The sequence below is a fragment of the Lathyrus oleraceus genome, chromosome 7, assembly GCF_024323335.1.
Source record: "Lathyrus oleraceus cultivar Zhongwan6 chromosome 7, CAAS_Psat_ZW6_1.0, whole genome shotgun sequence".
Classification (NCBI taxonomy): domain Eukaryota; kingdom Viridiplantae; phylum Streptophyta; class Magnoliopsida; order Fabales; family Fabaceae; genus Lathyrus; species Lathyrus oleraceus.
The window spans coordinates 409,303,904-409,327,283 of NC_066585.1; the positions used below are offsets into that span (position 1 = coordinate 409,303,904).

Consider the following 23,380-nt stretch of genomic DNA (forward strand, 5'->3'; position numbering starts at 1 on the left):
CAAACTCTAATTATAACCGATCAATAAACCCTAATTATAATTGATAAATTAACCTTAACATGATTAACCCTAATTCTTCCAAAAAATTTAAATAATAATAATTACTTATAAATTAAATTAGTATATATATAAATTAATATATATATATATATATATATATATATATCTTGTAAATAATTTTATTTATATATATGTGTTAATATAAATTAATATAATTTAGAAAAATTATAAATTCATAAATTAAAAAAAATTATAAAAAAAAAAAAAAAAAAAAAACATATTTAAAAAAAAAAAAAAAAAAAAAATTTAAGGGTAGGCGCCACTCCTAGTGGCGACTTGCCCTACCCTTTAAGGGTAGGCGCCAACTAGGGTGGCGCCCATGTAGGAAACTAGGGCAAAAATTGCCCATTTTGGTAATTTTTTGGAAAAAATGGATATTTTTGAAATTTTTTTAAAAATTCTGGATATTTTAAAAAAAAATTCAAATTTATTAACTTTTGAAGTGTTTTTTATTCATATTGAGTCATATATAAAACTTTTTTCATCATTCATTGAGACTCATCATTCATTCTTCTTTAAAAATCGACGCTGCATACCCCATGCAAGGTTAGGAAAAATCACAATTTTCAATGAAATTTTTTAGTACCTACCAATTGTAGAATTCCATACTTAAATCCAAGTCACTACCAAAAGTACAAAATAAAAACAAGGATCAAGTTACTGTTCAGTAATGTGGATTGCAGTGCCAACAAAATACTTATAAAGTATGCTATTAAATGTTGTTCAAGCTTCGAACTAGATCTCAGATTTGACTTGAGTCTCTGCCAAATAGGAATCGTCTTCCCCAATCAGCTATCACCAAAGCCTTTGTTCTCCAGCTGACTTGTTTGCTGCATGTTTATAAGAATCATTAGAGGATGAAACCAAAACATACATATACAATTTCCAGCATTCATTCATTAAGCTTCTACATTATACCTTGCATATACTGAATACCACAACCACTGACTGCTATGACCAATTGAAACCCAATCTCCTGGAAGCTGAGCCGCAGTTTGTTCTCCGCCAAGAGGAGCAAATTGTCCAAAATGCTTGTACCTTTTTTTCATAGCATTCTCTTATATAAGTCATCAATCATGCACTACTTTGATTCCAGACACAAAAAAACCTGTACCTGAAAGCACGAAACCGATGGCGTCCTGTTCCTCTAAACCTTAGAGGGCCTTCCGGATACCTCTCACACAATTCCATACGATTGAAACAGTCTGCGAGATAGGTTCCTTGTTGAGCAGCTACCTAGAATGATTAAGTTGGAAGCGGTTAAACTTAGTCGTTATATTTAGTTATAGGTAGTTATTAGTTAGTTAGTTTTGTTACAAGTTAGTTAAAATTTATTAATTGGTCTTATCACTATATAAAGTGTATCAGTATTCTGCGTTCATTGATATATGCGTCTTATCATTGAATCAATACAAAACAATTCAATCATCTCTTGTTTACCTGAGCTGTTGCGGGAAGATTTTTCATCTGAGAATCAACCTTGGAAAGAGCTTGTTTAAAGTATTCAATGTCCACAACTGTAGTAGGGCTTTCCTGAGATTTACTTAGCAAAGAAGCCATGTCTTTCATTTGACTTTTTAAATAAATGTCCACTTGTGGATACCTCTCAATAATATCTCCAACAACGTTTTGAAATTCTTTAAGATCTAACATACCGGTATTTTCCTTGTCTGCTTTGCTAAATATCACGGCTATATCTTCCTGATAAAATCAGTATACTAAAATGTTATTGAAGAAAAGCGAGCCGACTATGAGCCACACTCAACAATCACCACATTACTAAAGTCTTCTTTTTTAATTCAATTAGTGAGATCCAAAAATAAAAATTTGTTCATTGAATATGTAGAGTATGCATACCATAACTTTACGTTGATTAATAGTCGCACAATCACCTAGAGCATAGATGTTGTCGCACCCTTCCACCCTCAGCCATTCATCGGTCACCAATGCACGTCTGTTAATCTGTCATACAAACATTCAAAACAAACATTCAAAGCAAGCAAAATTTGAATACTCTTTGAGACTAACTTTTGAATACAAGTTCGCGCATATGCAAACCTGACCAAGTTGCTTCATAAAATCAACTACTTCAGGACGAGCACCGATACCGGTGGACCAAACTACCATCCCATGAGGTAATGTAGCAACTTCACCACTTCCTCTTTCTTTTGATGAGATTTCTTTTTCACCAACTTTCACAACCATAGATCCTAATTTCACATCAATTCCATCTCTTTTGAACTTTTCTTCAGCAAATTCGGTTATTCTCTTGTCAAACCTATAATGAATCAAGAAATTATCACCAGCGTACCACAACTGCAATTTAGAACCATTAGCCTTAATATTGAAACATAGATAAAAAATCTACATTACATGTTTAAGATATGATAACCAGCCTCGAGGAGAGTAATCTTGACATGGTCTTTAAGAGAAGGATATAACTTTGACAGATCTTCATGCACAAAATCATATAGCTCTGCTGCAAACTCTACACCAGTTGGACCACCACCAACAATTACAAAACTGAGAAGCCTTTTCTTCTCTTCCACCGGTACACAAGGAAGGCTTGCTCTTTCAAAAAGGTTAATCACTTTGTGCCGGATTCTTTGAGCATCTTCCACTTCCTAATTCACACATAAACTCATAAGTCATTTCAGCATATTATAACCATAGTTCTAAATTTCAACCTGCAACTCCAATTGCGGCCACAATAAAACAGTTTTAAAGGTCTCGACAACGACATCACAATTACCTTCAAGAAGTAGGCATGTTCCTCAACACCAGGTGTATTAAATGTATTAGAACGAGCTCCCATAGCTATTACTAAGTAATCATAATCAAGTGAAAATTCTTCTGTGCCACCAAGCTTTTTGTCATGACTAGCTCTGCAGTAAACTTTGTTGTTCTCTGGATCAATCTTATAGCACTCAGCTTCACTGAATTGAACATCTAAACCACTCTGCATTAGGACGTGAACCGAAATCAAATCATCCTCTTGTAAAGTATATTGATTAAAGATAAAAACATCATGCATAATTTATCACCATCTATTGAAGGGCATGCAAAATATCCAAAGTGCTTAAGTTTCTTTTTTGTTCTAGACACACCGAGGAATTACAGGTTCGAATCTGCGTCACTCAATACTTAAATATGATTTAAAAATGGTGTTTGGTATATACCTTTCTGCTGATATTTCGGATAGGTTCAACGATGCTTCGTGCCTCCACCGTGCCACAAGTCACTAGTACAAAAAGAATAATATAATTTGTAAATTTACACCCGTTTTACAAAAAACGGGTGTAAAACGCAAATGCGGTGGCAGTTTTGTAAATAAAGTCTTATTTTGAATTTTAGTACGTAACAATAGACACCCTATTTTTAAATACCGGGTGTAAATTCAAATATTATTTATTATCAACTCTATATTACACCTGATATTCAAAAAAAGGGTGTAAATTTAAAAATAAAAATAAAATATTCGTGCCTTAAACAATAACTTTTATTATTCTTATTTGTTTAATCTTAAATTTTCTTAAAAAAATAATAAATTTTAATATTAATATATAACAATAGACACCCTATATTTAAAAATAGGGTGTATAATTATAACAATATAAATGACTAAATTTATATTAAACCCGTTATATTAAAATAGAGTGTAAATTTTGGAATATTAATATAACAATAGACACCCTATATTTAAAAATAGGGTGTATAATTATAACAATATAAATGACTAAATTTATATTAAACCCGTTATATTAAAATAGGGTGTAAATTTAGGAATCCCTAAGGACAATTTATCATTACCGCCTAAAATATAACCATGACTTCTCATGTTCCAAATTTTCTTTTCATTTCACATTTTAGAAACTTTTCATCATCGATGAAGTGCAAGAAATAGTGAAAAAGGAACAAAGAACGTGATTGCTCGGAAATCTTCACAACCCACAACGGCTTCATCATTCTTCTTTACCGTTTTCTACACTCTCTTTTACGCTGCTTTGGATATTAAAGTTGATTCATTCGTTGTTGTTCTTACTTTTCTTTGCTGGGTTTCTTCTAGTTTCATCGTTAATTCCATCAGTTTCGAACTCGCTTGGAAGGTACTTTATTCATTTATTCGTTTCTTTTCATTCATCTACTCATCAAAATTATTTTAACCATTGTGCTGGACGATCTTTACTCATCAAAATTATTTTAACCATTGTGCTGGACGATCTTTACGAAAGCTACTAGCAGCTGCTCGACGACTCATCGAAGAAGGTTTTTTCATCTCCATAGAAACATAACGCAACATCAACAACGGGTTATTGATTTGCAAGTTTGAGACAATCAGGTAAATCTTTTTCCCACTGCCTCTATAATATTTGAACACATGGTTGATTTTGAATGTTGTGTTAATTGTTTTGTGCATTGGTTGTGTTGATTGTTTTGTGCATTGGTTCTGTTTGGAATTAACATTGAAACAGTTTTTGTATATTTTCGTATGGTTCTATTATTCTGATCTCTTTCACAGATTGTGTAATGCTGAAACAGTTTGAGTATGTTTCAGCTTCTTGTTTGATTTTCATTTAAAATTGTAGTATCAATGTTATGATTGAACGTTTAAGGCATTTTCCGCGAGTTCCCAAGCCCAACGACAATTCCAAGATGGGATTTTCATTGGAATTTGCTGGCATGCTTAACAGAGCCTGCCTGTTCTTTTATATTAGGATTGTTGGATTTGTCGCAAGCCTGCTTAACAGAGCATGCCTGCTCTTTATGTTCATGAGTCTGCATATGGTAAGCTATTTGGTAAGCTATTTGGTCTATATTCAATCTTGAAATCGTACCCCAGAAATTTCTGTAACCACGTCTGTTGTTCAGAAGTTTGCAGTGATTGATCCATCAAGATTTTCATACTTCTTTGATCTGTTCTAGTATGATTTTCACAGTAAGCCTTGTGTTGCATCAGGGGATTCACCTTGGTAATCAATGCATTCTACATATCCATTTGATTCACTTGTTCCACAACCAGAAAATCCACCATTAGTAAATATAGGAATCACAGTATTACAAGCAACCAATGTAAGAAAAAAAACTCATGAGCAGTTATTCTTTCATCTCTATTTGAGTTTCTATGCAGCATGCTCATTAGTTTGGGATCAACTGCAATTTCAGATTTGAGTTTCCATCTCTGTTTCGGAATAACAGCTGTTGTTGAACTATTATCAGTAGTAACCAAGAAGCTCCCATAATTCTTCTTCCATCTTGTTTTCTGTTAGTGTTCCTGTCTTGTCTGAAAATACATAGCGTATTTGACCCAAATCTTCATTTATATTTAATGATCCACACTGAAACCTTGATCCAGAGCTAGGGTCATACATATCCATGTCTTCAATCATGAAGTATGACTGGCCCAAACTAACCAACTCCATTGTGAAGTAAAGAGATATGGGTATCATTATCTGAAACACTATAACAGAACTCAAAAAGGAGAAAAATGTTTCCATTGGTATCCCATAATACTTATATTTCTTTCCTTTATTTGGAGCCTCCCTCAAAAGAATATAAATTATGACCGAGCGACCGCTCGTCCATCACATCATTAGGAGAGACACTGCCATCATAAACATGAGAACTTCTAGTGGTTGGAGATTTAGTCAAATCTCCCAGTGAATCACTAATCTTCAAACTGATATTATTGACTTCTGTATCATCAAATGTATCTGCAGACATTACAAGATGATTCAAACTCCTCGATGGTTTCTGTCATGTTAATGAAATTATAAAGTTCACCCTGAAAATTTGGATGCAATAGACACACATGGGCCAACTTTTCCTTGCCTTCTCTCAAGACATGCCACTTGTTAATACAGTGGCGAGTTTGTGGGAAAACCTGTGAAATTGCCTTCTGTATGGCCCTGTCTTGATCAGTAATTATTGAGACAGGTTGTCGGTCACTCATTGCCATGAGAAATGTCTTAAAGAGCCACAAAAGGAGGCCTCAGAATCATCAAAAAGGAATGCACAACCAAATGAAACCAACTAACCATGACTGTTTACTCCAGTAAAAAGAGCAAATGACACTCTATATTGGTTAGCTCTGCATGTAGTATCCAAATGAACTGCATCACCAAAATGACCATAAGCTGTCCTGGATCAATGTTGGTTGTATATTAACAACAATTTGAATAAGTGTCTATACTATCTGAGAAGCAGACACAGGAAGGTACAGTGTTTCAATGACAGCAGTCTCAAGAACCGGATGAGTATATGTGCCAGGATCCTGAGTTCGGTAGAATGCCTGTTGGCCCTCAGGAGCATTCGGTAGTCCAGACTGAGATACTGCCGGCGGTTTGTTTTGGGCTATACACAGTGCACTGTTTGATGAGGTAAGTGCTTCTTATCAGCATAGTGTGCCGTTTTTGTACAATGATGAAAGTTACTGGAGGCTGACAGTTTGGCTCTAAGGGAGGACATGCCTTCCGGATTGCGTCCAACTCATAGAGTAAAACTTGATAAAAATGTCCTTCACTTACATCATCCCTGTAAAATATGGTTCGTATAGATGAATTTACATGCTGCTCATCAGAAGGATGAAACTTTCGTATAGATGACTTTGGTCACCAACATGTTGTTTCTGCTGCTGTAGCTGAGACTGTGATACCATAAATAAACTCATTCTTTCCAGGCTGGTAACACCATATATAATTGCACCAACAATAAGTGCAGAAACAGAAGCAGCAATTTTTGTTGTTCGGGCGAGCACGATTCGTAACTGCTTCAATTTGGTCTCCACCAAACATTCTAGCCATACCAAAATCTGCAATCTTGGGGTTCAATGCAGAATCCAACAAAACATTGCTGGCCTTTAGGTCTCTGAATTATTCTTAATCGCGAGTCATGATGAAGATATAATATCCATCTAGCAATGCCACAGATAATATCGAACCTCTTTCTTCAATCTAGCTTTGAGCTTTTAGATTTATCAAAAATGAAAAAGTCTAAGCTTTTGTTAGGCAGATACTCATAGATTAACATCTTTTCTTCTCCTTGAATGCAGCAATTTAAGATCCTCACAAGATTTCTGTGTTGGAGTTTTGAAATCAAAACAACCTCATTTAATTTTTAAACTCTTTTATGCCTTGTCCAGAATACTTCGACAGTCTCTCACTGCAATTGCCATTCCATTGCTCAATATACCCTTATAAACAGAACCAAAACCACCTTCACCAAGCTTGATATGCATATTTGATGTTGTGTTGATTGTTTTGTGCATTGGTTGTGTTGATTGTTTTGTGCATTGGTTCAGATTGTCATTTTGAACACCTTTTTTGAATCACTTTTATTTTTGTTTTTACTTCCTTTCATGTTGATTTTAATACACTATTTAATGAGATGCATGATATCCAAAAGAAAAGGAAATAAAAAGGAGTATAACAGGGAAAGGTTTTTATTATCTTTTCAACCTTAAACAATAGTATTTAGTTTTCAGTTTGGAAATTAGAACCAAGTGTTTGTTATAATTCAGCGTTGTTCGCTAGTTTTGCTTCTGAGTTTGTAAAATTAGTTTGCTAACTGTGTTTTTAGTTGTCAATTTAGTTGTCACTAACTTAACACATTTATGATCAAAATTATGGTTTCCTCACAAGACTAGTTGTATTATTTATAAGAAACACTAGTTGTATTATACTTGTAAGTGCATCTTTTAACTACAATTCTTTTTGTTCTTTACATAGTTATGGATCGTAGTTGGATGCAAAAAAATCGCCTATCCGAGGAGTATAAGAAAGGAGTGTTAGAGTTTTTGAAATTTGCTGAAACTAATCTTCCTGAAAGTAATGGAAGATTTCACTGTCCTTGTGCTAAGTGTGTAAATATTGCACCTTTAGAGGCTCACATCGTATGGGAACACTTAGGAGTTAACGGGATTTGTCAAAATTATACAAAGTGGATATGGCATGGTGAATTGTCTGACGCGCCAAAGGCCTCTCCTAAAGAAGAGTTTGATGTAGAGATGGGTGATCGTCTAGAAGATATGATCCGTGATATTGGACAAGACTCTTTTCAACGGGCAAATATACATGATACTCTTTGCAATGACAGTAAAATCCCTTTGTATCCAAATTGTAAAAACTTCACACGACTGTCGGCTGTGCTAAGATTGTTCAATTTGAAGGCGATTAATAGTTGGACAGATAAAAGCTTCACACAATTGTTAGAGTTGTTGAAGGAAATGTTACCGGAAGAAAACATGTTGCCGAACCGGGCCTATGAGGCAAAAAAGATATTATGTCCAATGGGTATAGAATATAAGAAAATACACGCATGCCCTAATGACTGCATATTGTATTGGAAAGATAATGAAGAGAAAGAAAAATGTCCCAAGTGCATGACATCACGCTATAAGAAGAAGAGTGATGATGAAGGTTGTGATGTGACCACAAAGGGTCCTCCAGCAAAGGTGTTATGGTACCTTCCAATTATTCCAAGGTTTAAGCGATTGTTTGGTAATTTAAATGATGCGAAGAATATTAGATGGCATGCAGAAGAAAGGAAGTGTGATGGAAAAATTCGGCATCCAGCCGACTCTTTGCAATGGAAGAAGGTTGATACTTTATTTCCAGACTTTGGCATTGAACCAAGAAACCTTAGGCTTGGACTTTCTACTGATGGAATGAATCCATATGGTAGTTTAAGTAGTAACCATAGTTCATGGCCCGTTCTCTTGATTATCTATAATTTATCTCCTTGGTTGTGCATGAAGAGGAAACATGTTATGTTATCTATGATGATTTCTGGACCAAAACAACCAGGAAATGACATAGATGTTTATCTAAGCCCGTTGATTGATGACTTAAGAAAGTTGTGGGATGAAGGAATTGATGTATTTGATAGTTTTTCAAATGAAACTTTCAAATTGCGGGCTATGTTATTTTGCACCATCAATGACTTTCCAGCTTATGGTAACTTGTCTGGTTATAAAGTTAAGGGGCATAAAGCATGCCCTATATGTGAAAAAGATACATGCTACCATCAATTAGAGAAAGAAAAAAAGACTGTTTACCTTGGACACCGAAGATTTCTTAATCATAATCACCCATATCGAAGATTGAAAAAGGCTTTTAATGGATATCAGGAGTATAAAGTTGCCCCAAAGGCCTTAACTGGAGAAGAAGTCTATCATCGGGTGAGGAACATAAGTGTTAGTTTTGGAAAAAAACAAAAAAAGATTACAAGTAATAATATATGGAAGAAGAGTTCAGTGTTCTTTGACCTTCCATGTGTATCTCCAAGAATTTCAACAAACTATTTGGGTTTCTCGATCCAAATAGGATACTAGTTCACACAAAACCGGCCGAAGTTATTCAAACATACATACAAAATAAGTTGGATGGAGAGCCAAAAAAATGTTATTTAGGACCATTGCTAAATAGGTAAGTACATGTTTCCTTCAAGGTTTTATCGTTTTTCATATGTTATTTTGTAATATTTAAATTTTATTGATTCTAACACTTTTTTTTTGTAAATTTACAGCAATCACTGGCAATTGTTTGTCATTTGTCCTGAAGATAATATTATTTTTTGGTTTTGTTCATTAAACAGATCTCCTAAGAAAAATATTAAGGTCATATTGGAGGGGTAAGAAGCCTAAATAGAGAGATATCATTTATACTAAATTTTTGTACACATAGTCTTTATATTTATAACTTACTTCGTTGACAACTCTTTTATCAGAGCTCTAGAAGGTTATCATTTATTAAGAGGTATTAAGAAGAAGAAGCCTAATTGGAAGAATATTATGGTAAGATTTGTTTTACTATATTGTCGTTTCTTGGAATACTGGTGTGTTGGCTTGATTTTTTAGTTCTTGAAAGATACCATTTATAAAGAGGTATTAAATGCCCATATATCTTGATTATTTATATTATTATAAATGAGATAAAGAAAAAGAAAATTCCGATTTTATAATTGCAAGTGATATATTTGTAAGTTATCATTATAAACATGTAGTATATTTATTACTGAATTGCACTTATGGTGATAAAATTATAGTTGTACATGCTCTGAACCAACTAAAATTTATATGCAGGGGCATCAACAAGATAACGGATGGGCATGTGGATATTATGTCATGAAAAATATGTTTGACATTATTGATGCTTGTATTGTTGAAAGATTCAATGAGGTATTTTATATTACATATATTTAATGAAAAACATGTAAATTATTGTTTTAACATGTAGTTGTTTAATTTATTATATGTTTGAACTTGCAGATATTCACAGACACCTCATCATATGAAAAAGAGTCAATTGATCACATCCGACAACTTTGGGCTCAATTCTTTTTGCAAAAGGTTGAAGAGCAAGAGAACCAGGAAAAGAAAGATTTAATGACAAAACAGAAGCGATTAAAAAAAACTTATATATAGATATATTTTTGTTCCATGAATGATTTATTGGTACAAGTTACATGAACAAAGTGGTTGAATTTTTTTCTTACATGAATACAATTTTTGTTGATGTATGACTTGGTGCAAGATTCTAAAGATTAGAGAAATGTTTGTTTTGGTTATTTTTGTTTTTTATTGAATATCCAGGAATATATAAAAATATTTGGTTTAATGAAATTTCAAATAAAATATTTTTAAAAAAATTGAGATATTTTACACCCTTCATACACAAAATAGGGTGTAAATGTGTTAAAATTAAATGTAATTATAAGATATTTTACATTTGATATATCAAAAATAGGGTGTAAATATTTGTCATTTTACACCCGTTTGAATTATAATAGGGTGTAAATTCGTTTAACTTCAATGTATGTAGGTGACAATTTACACCCGTTTTATATTAAATAGGGTGTAAATGTCCTAAAATTCAATGTATATATCTACCAATTACACCTTTTTTTATCTAAAACAGGGTGTAATAGGTGACAATTTACACCCGTTTTATATTAAATAGGGTGTAAATGTCTTAAAATTTAATGTATATATCTACCAATTACACCCTTTTTTTAAATCTAAAATAGGGTGTAATATATTCTCTTTTTACACCCGTTTTAAAACGGGTGTAAATTCTTCATACATATCTCACCCTTTGAATTTACACCCTATCATAACGGGTGTAATATGTATAAAAAACGGGTGTAAAATCTTCTTTCTGCACTAAACCAACCTGGATTCCAATACTATCGCCGGGAAATAGTGTTGGCAAATTCTGATGCAGGGAGGTGGATCGATAATATCGACAGAGCGAAGTGGACTAGATCATACGACGATGGGGTGAGGTGGGGCCACATGACAACAAATCTTGTGGAATCAATGAACGGCGTGTTTAAGGGCATACGTAACCTCCCGGTAACCGCATTGGTGAGTGCGACCTATTTTCGGATGGCAACGTTGTTCGTAACAAGAGGCAGGCGCTGGAATGAAGTGTTGCAGACGAGTCAAGTATATAGTGATGCCTGCATGAAGTTTCTGAGGCAGGAATCTGCCAAAGCCAGCAGCCATCGGGTTACGGAATTCGACCGCCATGGCCACACTTTTAGTGTCAAGGAAACAATTGACCACAACCAAGGGCTGCCCAGACAAGAGTATAGGGTCCTAATACCAGACCGTTGGTGCGACTGTGGTCAATTTCAGGCCTATCGTATGCCTTGTTCCCATGTCATTGCAGCGTGTTCACACAGCCACTTCGATGCATTATCGCTAGTGTCTCCAATCTACAAAGTTGCAACATTGCTCAATGTATACGACAATCCCTTTCCGGTGGTAGCATTGGAGGCGTATTGGCCAGAGTATGACGGGGAAATTGTTTGGCACAACGAATCGATGCGGCGGAATAAAAGTGGTCGCCCAAATAGCAGGCGCATTAGAACTGAAATGGACGTCGCAGAGAAAATGCAGAGGAAGTGTAGCATATGTAGACAACTAGGGCATAATAAGAACAAATGTCCATATCGTGGATCTAGTTCCACAACTTAGTTTTCACTTTCATAAATCTGTGTACCAAAATCATTTTAAATTAAAGTTTACTTTTTATTCCAAATAGAAGATGACACTTGAACAACAAACACAAACATCTAACATTACAACACCAATTACTAAAACAAAAACAAATACTGGAACAAAAATAAGTACTAAAACAAGAACAAGTACTAGAACAATAACAAATACAACAACAACATGACAAACAACCATTAAAATCTAAGAAATTACAACAGTTAACACTATGTCGTCTGATCCATGCATCATTTGGATGCAATCAATGTCGCTTTCAACTTCAACCCACCAACGTATCGTTTCTCCAGTTTCAAATGAGAACCTTGTTCTAAGCCTCTGAATCCTTCTGATGACTTCACCAGGTTGGTAATCTCCCTCTAACCAAGACATCAAGGACCTTTTTAGTTGGTCCAACGAACGGATGTTCCAAAATTTCATCTCCATTGGAGGTTTCAAAGGCGAGAAAATAACATGCCCATCCCTTTTTAAGATTACTGGTTCAGGATCCGGGCGCCTTGATGATGTTCGCTGCCATGACGACGGTCTTGGGGATGCCATGAACTCAACTTGATACAGAAAGTGATAGGAAACAGTGGTGAAGAAAATGCAAGGAAATAACACTTTATTTATAGGAAAAGATCTGGGTTGTACACCAGTCTACCTAACCCTAATTAGTGTCGCACTTGATTACTTAATCTTATAGGGAATTAGGGTTTCAATTAGGTCATAACTACCAAACTCTAATTATAACCGATCAATAAACCCTAATTATAATTGATAAATTAACCTTAACATGATTAACCCTAATTCTTCCAAAAAAATTTAAATAATAATAATTACTTATAAATTAAATTAGTATATATATAAATTAATATATATATATATATATATATATATATATATATATATATATATATATATATATATATATATATATATATATATATCTTGTAAATAATTTTATTTATATATATGTGTTAATATAAATTAATATAATTTAGAAAAAATATAAATTCATAAATTAAAAAAAATTAAAAAAAAAAAAAAAAAAAAAACATATTTAAAAAAAAAAAAAAAAAAAAATTTTAAGGGTAGGCGCCACTCCTAGTGGCGACTTGCCCTACCCTTTAAGGGTAGGCGCCAACTAGGGTGGCGCCCATGTAGGAAACTAGGGCAAAAATTGCCCATTTTGGTAATTTTTTGGAAAAATGGATATTTTTGAAATTTTTTTAAAAATTCTGGATATTTTAAAAAAAAATTCAAATTTATTAACTTTTGAAGTGTTTTTTATTCATATTGAGTCATATATAAAACTTTTTTCATCATTCATTGAGACTCATCATTCATTCTTCTTTAAAAATCGACGCTGCATACCCCATGCAAGGTTAGGAAAAATCACAATTTTCAATGAAATTTTTTAGTACCTACCAATTGTAGAATTCCATACTTAAATCCAAGTCACTACCAAAAGTACAAAATAAAAACAAGGATCAAGTTACTGTTCAGTAATGTGGATTGCAGTGCCAACAAAATACTTATAAAGTATGCTATTAAATGTTGTTCAAGCTTCGAACTAGATCTCAGATTTGACTTGAGTCTCTGCCAAATAGGAATCGTCTTCCCCAATCAGCTATCACCAAAGCCTTTGTTCTCCAGCTGACTTGTTTGCTGCATGTTTATAAGAATCATTAGAGGATGAAACCAAAACATACATATACAATTTCCAGCATTCATTCATTAAGCTTCTACATTATACCTTGCATATACTGAATACCACAACCACTGACTGCTATGACCAATTGAAACCCAATCTCCTGGAAGCTGAGCCGCAGTTTGTTCTCCGCCAAGAGGAGCAAATTGTCCAAAATGCTTGTACCTTTTTTTCATAGCATTCTCTTATATAAGTCATCAATCATGCACTACTTTGATTCCAGACACAAAAAAACCTGTACCTGAAAGCACGAAACCGATGGCGTCCTGTTCCTCTAAACCTTAGAGGGCCTTCCGGATACCTCTCACACAATTCCATACGATTGAAACAGTCTGCGAGATAGGTTCCTTGTTGAGCAGCTACCTAGAATGATTAAGTTGGAAGCGGTTAAACTTAGTCGTTATATTTAGTTATAGGTAGTTATTAGTTAGTTAGTTTTGTTACAAGTTAGTTAAAATTTATTAATTGGTCTTATCACTATATAAAGTGTATCAGTATTCTGCGTTCATTGATATATGCGTCTTATCATTGAATCAATACAAAACAATTCAATCATCTCTTGTTTACCTGAGCTGTTGCGGGAAGATTTTTCATCTGAGAATCAACCTTGGAAAGAGCTTGTTTAAAGTATTCAATGTCCACAACTGTAGTAGGGCTTTCCTGAGATTTACTTAGCAAAGAAGCCATGTCTTTCATTTGACTTTTTAAATAAATGTCCACTTGTGGATACCTCTCAATAATATCTCCAACAACGTTTTGAAATTCTTTAAGATCTAACATACCGGTATTTTCCTTGTCTGCTTTGCTAAATATCACGGCTATATCTTCCTGATAAAATCAGTATACTAAAATGTTATTGAAGAAAAGCGAGCCGACTATGAGCCACACTCAACAATCACCACATTACTAAAGTCTTCTTTTTTAATTCAATTAGTGAGATCCAAAAATAAAAATTTGTTCATTGAATCTGTAGAGTATGCATACCATAACTTTACGTTGATTAATAGTCGCACAATCACCTAGAGCATAGATGTTGTCGCACCCTTCCACCCTCAGCCATTCATCGGTCACCAATGCACGTCTGTTAATCTGTCATACAAACATTCAAAACAAACATTCAAAGCAAGCAAAATTTGAATACTCTTTGAGACTAACTTTTGAATACAAGTTCGCGCATATGCAAACCTGACCAAGTTGCTTCATAAAATCAACTACTTCAGGACGAGCACCGATACCGGTGGACCAAACTACCATCCCATGAGGTAATGTAGCAACTTCACCACTTCCTCTTTCTTTTGATGAGATTTCTTTTTCACCAACTTTCACAACCATAGATCCTAATTTCACATCAATTCCATCTCTTTTGAACTTTTCTTCAGCAAATTCGGTTATTCTCTTGTCAAACCTATAATGAATCAAGAAATTATCACCAGCGTACCACAACTGCAATTTAGAACCATTAGCCTTAATATTGAAACATAGATAAAAAATCTACATTACATGTTTAAGATATGATAACCAGCCTCGAGGAGAGTAATCTTGACATGGTCTTTAAGAGAAGGATATAACTTTGACAGATCTTCATGCACAAAATCATATAGCTCTGCTGCAAACTCTACACCAGTTGGACCACCACCAACAATTACAAAACTGAGAAGCCTTTTCTTCTCTTCCACCGGTACACAAGGAAGGCTTGCTCTTTCAAAAAGGTTAATCACTTTGTGCCGGATTCTTTGAGCATCTTCCACTTCCTAATTCACACATAAACTCATAAGTCATTTCAGCATATTATAACCATAGTTCTAAATTTCAACCTGCAACTCCAATTGCGGCCACAATAAAACAGTTTTAAAGGTCTCGACAACGACATCACAATTACCTTCAAGAAGTAGGCATGTTCCTCAACACCAGGTGTATTAAATGTATTAGAACGAGCTCCCATAGCTATTACTAAGTAATCATAATCAAGTGAAAATTCTTCTGTGCCACCAAGCTTTTTGTCATGACTAGCTCTGCAGTAAACTTTGTTGTTCTTTGGATCAATCTTATAGCACTCAGCTTCACTGAATTGAACATCTAAACCACTCTGCATTAGGACGTGAACCGAAATCAAATCATCCTCTTGTAAAGTATATTGATTAAAGATAAAAACATCATGCATAATTTATCACCATCTATTGAAGGGCATGCAAAATATCCAAAGTGCTTAAGTTTCTTTTTTGTTCTAGACACACCGAGGAATTACAGGTTCGAATCTGCGTCACTCAATACTTAAATATGATTTAAAAATGGTGTTTGGTATATACCTTTCTGCTGATATTTCGGATAGGTTCAACGATGCTTCGTGCCTCCACCGTGCCACAAGTCACTAGTACAAAAAGAATAATATAATTTGTAAATTTACACCCGTTTTACAAAAAACGGGTGTAAAACGCAAATGCGGTGGCAGTTTTGTAAATAAAGTCTTATTTTGAATTTTAGTACGTAACAATAGACACCCTATTTTTAAATACCGGGTGTAAATTCAAATATTATTTATTATCAACTCTATATTACACCTGATATTCAAAAAAAGGGTGTAAATTTAAAAATAAAAATAAAATATTCGTGCCTTAAACAATAACTTTTATTATTCTTATTTGTTTAATCTTAAATTTTCTTAAAAAAATAATAAATTTTAATATTAATATATAACAATAGACACCCTATATTTAAAAATAGGGTGTATAATTATAACAATATAAATGACTAAATTTATATTAAACCCGTTATATTAAAATAGAGTGTAAATTTTGGAATATTAATATAACAATAGACACCCTATATTTAAAAATAGGGTGTATAATTATAACAATATAAATGACTAAATTTATATTAAACCCGTTATATTAAAATAGGGTGTAAATTTAGGAATCCCTAAGGACAATTTATCATTACCGCCTAAAATATAACCATGACTTCTCATGTTCCAAATTTTCTTTTCATTTCACATTTTAGAAACTTTTCATCATCGATGAAGTGCAAGAAATAGTGAAAAAGGAACAAAGAACGTGATTGCTCGGAAATCTTCACAACCCACAACGGCTTCATCATTCTTCTTTACCGTTTTCTATACTCTCTTTTACGCTGCTTTGGATATTAAAGTTGATTCATTCGTTGTTGTTCTTACTTTTCTTTGCTGGGTTTCTTCTAGTTTCATCGTTAATTCCATCAGTTTCGAACTCGCTTGGAAGGTACTTTATTCATTTATTCGTTTGTTTTCATTCATCTACTCATCAAAATTATTTTAACCATTGTGCTGGACGATCTTTACTCATCAAAATTATTTTAACCATTGTGCTGGACGATCTTTACGAAAGCTACTAGCAGCTGCTCGACGACTCATCGAAGAAGGTTTTTTCATCTCCATAGAAACATAACGCAACATCAACAACGGGTTATTGATTTGCAAGTTTGAGACAATCAGGTAAATCTTTTTCCCACTGCCTCTATAATATTTGAACACATGGTTGATTTTGAATGTTGTGTTAATTGTTTTGTGCATTGGTTGTGTTGATTGTTTTGTGCATTGGTTCTGTTTGGAATTAACATTGAAACAGTTTTTGTATATTTTCGTATGGTTCTATTATTCTGATCTCTTTCACAGATTGTGTAATGCTGAAACAGTTTGAGTATGTTTCAGCTTCTTGTTTGATTTTCATTTAAAATTGTAGTATCAATGTTATGATTGAACGTTTAAGGCATTTTCCGCGAGTTCCCAAGCCCAACGACAATTCCAAGATGGGATTTTCATTGGAATTTGCTGGCATGCTTAACAGAGCCTGCCTGTTCTTTTATATTAGGATTGTTGGATTTGTCGCAAGCCTGCTTAACAGAGCATGCCTGCTCTTTATGTTCATGAGTCTGCATATGGTAAGCTATTTGGTAAGCTATTTGGTCTATATTCAATCTTGAAATCGTACCCCAGAAATTTCTGTAACCACGTCTGTTGTTCAGAAGTTTGCAGTGATTGATCCATCAAGATTTTCATACTTCTTTGATCTGTTCTAGTATGATTTTCACAGTAAGCCTTGTGTTGCATCAGGGGATTCACCTTGGTAATCAATGCATTCTACATATCCATTTGATTCACTTGTTCCACAACCAGAAAATCCACCATTAGTAAATATAGGAATCACAGTATTACAAGCAACCAATGTAAGAAAAAAAACTCATGAGCAGTTATTCTTTCATCTCTATTTGAGTTTCTATGCAGCATGCTCATTAGTTTGGGATCAACTGCAATTTCAGATTTGAGTTTCCATCTCTGTTTCGGAATAACAGCTGTTGTTGAACTATTATCAGTAGTAACCAAGAAGCTCCCATAATTCTTCTTCCATCTTGTTTTCTGTTAGTGTTCCTGTCTTGTCTGAAAATACATAGCGTATTTGACCCAAATCTTCATTTATATTTAATGATCCACACTGAAACCTTGATCCAGAGCTAGGGTCATACATATCCATGTCTTCAATCATGAAGTATGACTGGCCCAAACTAACCAACTCCATTGTGATGTAAAGAGATATGGGTATCATTATCTGAAACACTATAACAGAACTCAAAAAGGAGAAAAATGTTTCCATTGGTATCCCATAATACTTATATTTCTTTCCTTTATTTGGAGCCTCCCTCAAAAGAATATAAATTATGACCGAGCGACCGCTCGTCCATCACATCATTAGGAGAGACACTGCCATCATAAACATGAGAACTTCTAGTGGTTGGAGATTTAGTCAAATCTCCCAGTGAATCACTAATCTTCAAACTGATATTATTGACTTCTGTATCATCAAATGTATCTGCAGACATTACAAGATGATTCAAACTCCTCGATGGTTTCTGTCATGTTAATGAAATTATAAAGTTCACCCTGAAAATTTGGATGCAATAGACACACATGGGCCAACTTTTCCTTGCCTTCTCTCAAGACATGCCACTTGTTAATACAATGGCGAGTTTGTGGGAAAACCTGTGAAATTGCCTTCTGTATGGCCCTGTCTTGATCAGTAATTATTGAGACAGGTTGTCGGTCACTCATTGCCATGAGAAATGTCTTAAAGAGCCACAAAAGGAGGCCTCAGAATCATCAAAAAGGAATGCACAACCAAATGAAACCAACTAACCATGACTGTTTACTCCAGTAAAAAGAGCAAATGACACTCTATATTGGTTAGCTCTGCATGTAGTATCCAAATGAACTGCATCACCAAAATGACCATAAGCTGTCCTGGATCAATGTTGGTTGTATATTAACAACAATCTGAATAAGTGTCTGTACTATCTGAGAAGCAGACACAGGAAGGTACAGTGTTTCAATGACAGCAGTCTCAAGAACCGGATGAGTATATGTGCCAGGATCCTGAGTTCGGTAGAATGCCTGTTGGCCCTCAGGAGCATTCGGTAGTCCAGACTGAGATACTGCCGGCGGTTTGTTTTGGGCTATACACAGTGCACTGTTTGATGAGGTAAGTGCTTCTTATCAGCATAGTGTGCCGTTTTTGTACAATGATGAAAGTTACTGGAGGCTGACAGTTTGGCTCTAAGGGAGGACATGCCTTCCGGATTGCGTCCAACTCATAGAGTAAAACTTGATAAAAATGTCCTTCACTTACATCATCCCTGTAAAATATGGTTCGTATAGATGAATTTACATGCTGCTCATCAGAAGGATGAAACTTTCGTATAGATGACTTTGGTCACCAACATGTTGTTTCTGCTGCTGTTGTAACACCCTTCTAAATACCCCAAATTATTATAATTAAAATAACAATGTATTCATCAGAGTAATTATGCCCCGAAGGGTGTCACACAATCATTTCACAAAAATCATTAAAATATCCTGTCATGCTCATTTATTTGATCAAAATAAGGTTCTTTGCATAATTCGCAACGGAATAAAATTCAACTCAATGTAAAACATGTAACACAATACATGTAAATCATCAACAACAATATCAAATCAATTAAGACATCCCCTCCCGATGTTACATCTATCAGAGCATGACCCATAAGAACTACTCTAGACTCCAAGCATTAGCTTCTACTCAACTCATTTCTCGTTACCTGAAAAATAGGTGTAAGGGTGAGTTCCTCAATCAATATAATAAGCATTATAGAACAACATGTAATGCTAAGTAATTAACACATTAATTCACCCTAACCAGACTACACACTCAGCAACGGCAGTATCCGTTCAAACATCATATTCAACAATGACATATAGCATATATATAATCTCAACCATACTCAACATCAACAACACAACACACAACACACATATAATACTGGAATACATCCATTCATATTATATGCCATACAGTTATTATGCAATGAGACTCCATGCATGCGGTACCGACTATTTGTGAACATATAGTTCAACCTCACCGTCCAAATCCAGGCACGGCTACCAAGCTCACTAGTCCCACTCATTTGAGACATAGTGACTCACTCACTAATTCCTCACCATGGGAATTAGCTACCACCCCAAATGGGCCATGAAATGCACACTAATCACCTAGCATGCAAACATTAACAACAACAATCAAAATGATTTACTCACTAATTCCTCACCATGGGAATTAGCTACCACCCGAAGGCCACAATATGCATGCTAATCATCTAGCGATGCAACCTCAACAACAATTTAAGAATAGACACATGCTCACACTCTAAGCCATAGAATAGTCTATTCACAAATACATGCATAATATATACATTCACAACATTTTGCATATCATCATACATCATCAATACAGGTATTAACACATCATCACACATGTATAAAACACTTCCTCAGCACATGTATGAAACACCTCAGCAACACATGTATAAACACTTCTTCTGCCTTGCTCGCTAGGCGAGGCAGTGGCGAAGCTCTGGTTCGCTAGGCGAGCTCAAGGCGAACAGCTCCAGGAAATTGGTAAATTAATTCGCTAGGCGAGTTCAAGGCGAAGGTAATAGCGAACTCATTCTGTTTTGGTGAAAAACACAGCTAGCACTCACTCGCTAGGCGAAGCTCCAGCGAGTCCACAGCGAACATTACAGTAGCAAAACCTCTCAATCTCGCTGGGGCGAGGTTGAGGCGCGTTCCTTCGCTAGGCGAAGGTTATGTTCGCTAGGCGAACATGACAGTTCACCAGACGCGTTTTCTCTGGGCAGGGATCTCATGTGCCCATCCCAGACCCTTCCCACTCAAACTTACTCGTCGCCATTCATCACCAATTTATCGGTTTGATTACACACACAATCATCAATTTGATTACGGTTTTCACTCAACCTATTCATCACAAATTTTCAGCATTCCAAATCCCAATTAGGGTCGATTCAACGGTTTCTCACTACCCATTACATATTATCCCAAAATACCCATCAATCGACGATAAACCCCCCTTACCTTAACAATCCGGCAGAATCTTTGAGCTTCAAGCTTTCGTTCTCCAACCTTTGCTCTTCAGCTCCTCTTCTCTGCCCTTTTTCCCTTTTCTCTCACGATGCTTCTCTGTTCTGTTTTCACGTGAAATGCTTTTCCAAATGAGAACTTTTCCTTATTCCAACATATATATATTTTCCAAATAATAATAATTATTCCAAAATAATAATAATAAAATTTCTAATTATTCAATTAAATTAATAATTACATTATTAACTCAATTTAAATAATTATTTTATTATTATCGGGGTGTTACAACTCTCCCCCACTAAAAGAGTTTTCGTCCTCGAAAACATACCTCAAGCGAACAACTCTGGGTAAGATTCCTTCATCTTACTCTCCAGTTCCCAAGTCACGTTGCCACCTGCTGGTCCTCCCCAAGCTACCTTCACCAAGGCAATCTCTTTACCCCGCAACTGCTTCAACTCTCGATCCTCGATCCTCATAGGTGATGTTTCAACAGTCAGGTTATCTCTCACCTGTACATCATCTATTTGGACTATATGCGACGGATCATGAATGTACCTCCTCAACTGAGACACATGAAAAACCTCATGCAAATTCGCAAGCGACGGCGGTAAAGCGATACGATAGGCTACCTCTCCTATTCTCTCCAAAATCTGATAAGGACCAATGAATCGAGGTGTCAACTTCTTCGACTTCAAGGCTCGACCAACACCAGTTATCGGAGTAACACGAAGAAACACATGATCTCCCTCTTGGAACTCAAGTGACTTCCTCCTCTTGTCATGATAACTCTTCTGACGACTCTGAGCAATTCTCATCTTATCCTGAATCATCTTAATCTTTTCCGTAGTTTGTTGAACAATCTCCGGTCCAACCACAGCACTCTCACCGGACTCATACCAACATAAAGGTGTCCGACATCTCCTACCATACAAAGCTTCAAACGGTGCCATACCAATGCTCGAATGAAAACTATTGTTGTAGGTAAACTCAATCAAAGGCAAATAACAATCCCAAGCACCTCCTTTTTCCAAAACACAAGCTCTCAAAAGATCCTCTAGTGACTGAATAGTCCTCTCAGTCTGACCATCAGTCTGCGGATGATATGCAGAACTCAATCTCAGTTTAGTTCCCAAAGCTCTCTGCAAACCTTCCCAAAACTTCGATGTAAATCTAGGATCTCTGTCTGAAACAATACTCGACGGAATACCATTCAAGCTTACAATCTTCTCAATATACAACTCGGCTAATCTCTCTAACGGATAATCCATTCTGATCGGAATGAAATGAGCCGACTTCGTCAATCTATCAACAATCACCCAAATAGCCTCAAGATTCTTACTTGTCCTCGGCAAACCAGAAACAAAATCCATACTAATACTGTCCCACTTCCACTCTGGAATAGACAACGGTTGCATTAGCCCAGACGGCTTCTGATGCTCAATCTTCGACTTCTGACAAGTCAAACAGGAATACACAAAACTTGCAATTTCTCTTTTCATTCCCGGCCACCAAAATAATCTTTTCAAATCATGATACATCTTCGTAGCTCCAGGATGAATACTCAAACCACTACGATGTCCTTCTTCCAGAATACTCTTCTTAAGTTCTATAACATCCGGAATACACACTCGATTACCAAATCTCAAAACACCATTCTCGTCAACTCTGAATTCACCACCTTGACCTTGATTTACTAAAGTCAACTTATCAACCAAAAGCATATCAGATTTCTGACCCTCTCTGATCTCATCCAAAATACCACTTGTTAACTTCAACATTCCCAATTTAACACTATTGTGAGTACTCTCACACACCAAACTCAAATCTCTAAACTGCTCAATTAAATCCAATTCCTTAACCATTAACATAGACATATGTAATGATTTCCGACTCAATGCATCAGCCACTACGTTTGCTTTACCCGGATGGTAATTCAAACCAAAGTCATAATCCTTCAGAAATTCTAACCATCTCCTCTGTCTCATATTCAGCTCTTTCTGATCAAACAAATACTTTAAACTTTTATGGTCACTGAAAACTTCAAATCTCGATCCATACAAGTAATGCCTCCATAACTTCAGAACAAATACCACAGCTGCCAACTCTAAATCATGCGTCGGATAGTTCCTCTCATGAACCCTCAGCTGTCTCGAAGCATAAGCTATAACCTGCTTAT

The 23,380-nt window shown here is 35.2% G+C and overlaps 3 protein-coding genes across 3 annotated transcripts; 1 reads left to right on the plus strand and 2 right to left on the minus strand.

The window, feature by feature from the left end:
* Positions 1–661: 661 nt before the first annotated feature.
* On the minus strand, positions 662–7,294 carry LOC127104074 (external alternative NAD(P)H-ubiquinone oxidoreductase B3, mitochondrial). Its single transcript, XM_051041288.1, has 16 exons — positions 7,220–7,294; positions 6,624–6,868; positions 6,279–6,425; positions 6,109–6,199; positions 5,942–6,025; positions 5,625–5,811; positions 5,285–5,518; positions 3,240–3,301; positions 2,813–3,019; positions 2,434–2,684; positions 2,119–2,338; positions 1,918–2,022; positions 1,501–1,761; positions 1,175–1,296; positions 979–1,098; positions 662–890 (listed from the first exon to the last, which is right to left on the minus strand). The coding sequence occupies exons 1-16, from the start codon at positions 7,292–7,294 to the stop codon at positions 803–805; spliced, it is 2,499 nt and encodes an 832-aa protein (XP_050897245.1). The 3' UTR covers positions 662–802.
* A 492-nt stretch (positions 7,295–7,786) lies between these two features.
* LOC127104075 (uncharacterized) lies at positions 7,787–10,480 on the plus strand. Its single transcript, XM_051041289.1, has 6 exons — positions 7,787–9,235; positions 9,343–9,482; positions 9,583–9,687; positions 9,784–9,850; positions 10,139–10,234; positions 10,325–10,480. The coding sequence occupies exons 1-6, from the start codon at positions 7,787–7,789 to the stop codon at positions 10,478–10,480; spliced, it is 2,013 nt and encodes a 670-aa protein (XP_050897246.1).
* Positions 10,481–13,500: 3,020 nt separating this feature from the next.
* LOC127104076 (external alternative NAD(P)H-ubiquinone oxidoreductase B3, mitochondrial) lies at positions 13,501–16,700 on the minus strand. The gene is made up of 10 exons (XM_051041290.1): positions 16,691–16,700; positions 16,073–16,134; positions 15,646–15,852; positions 15,267–15,517; positions 14,952–15,171; positions 14,751–14,855; positions 14,334–14,594; positions 14,008–14,129; positions 13,812–13,931; positions 13,501–13,723 (listed from the first exon to the last, which is right to left on the minus strand). Exons 1-10 carry the CDS (start codon positions 16,698–16,700, stop codon positions 13,636–13,638), a joined length of 1,446 nt encoding a protein of 481 aa, XP_050897247.1. The 3' UTR covers positions 13,501–13,635.
* Positions 16,701–23,380: the final 6,680 nt, after the last annotated feature.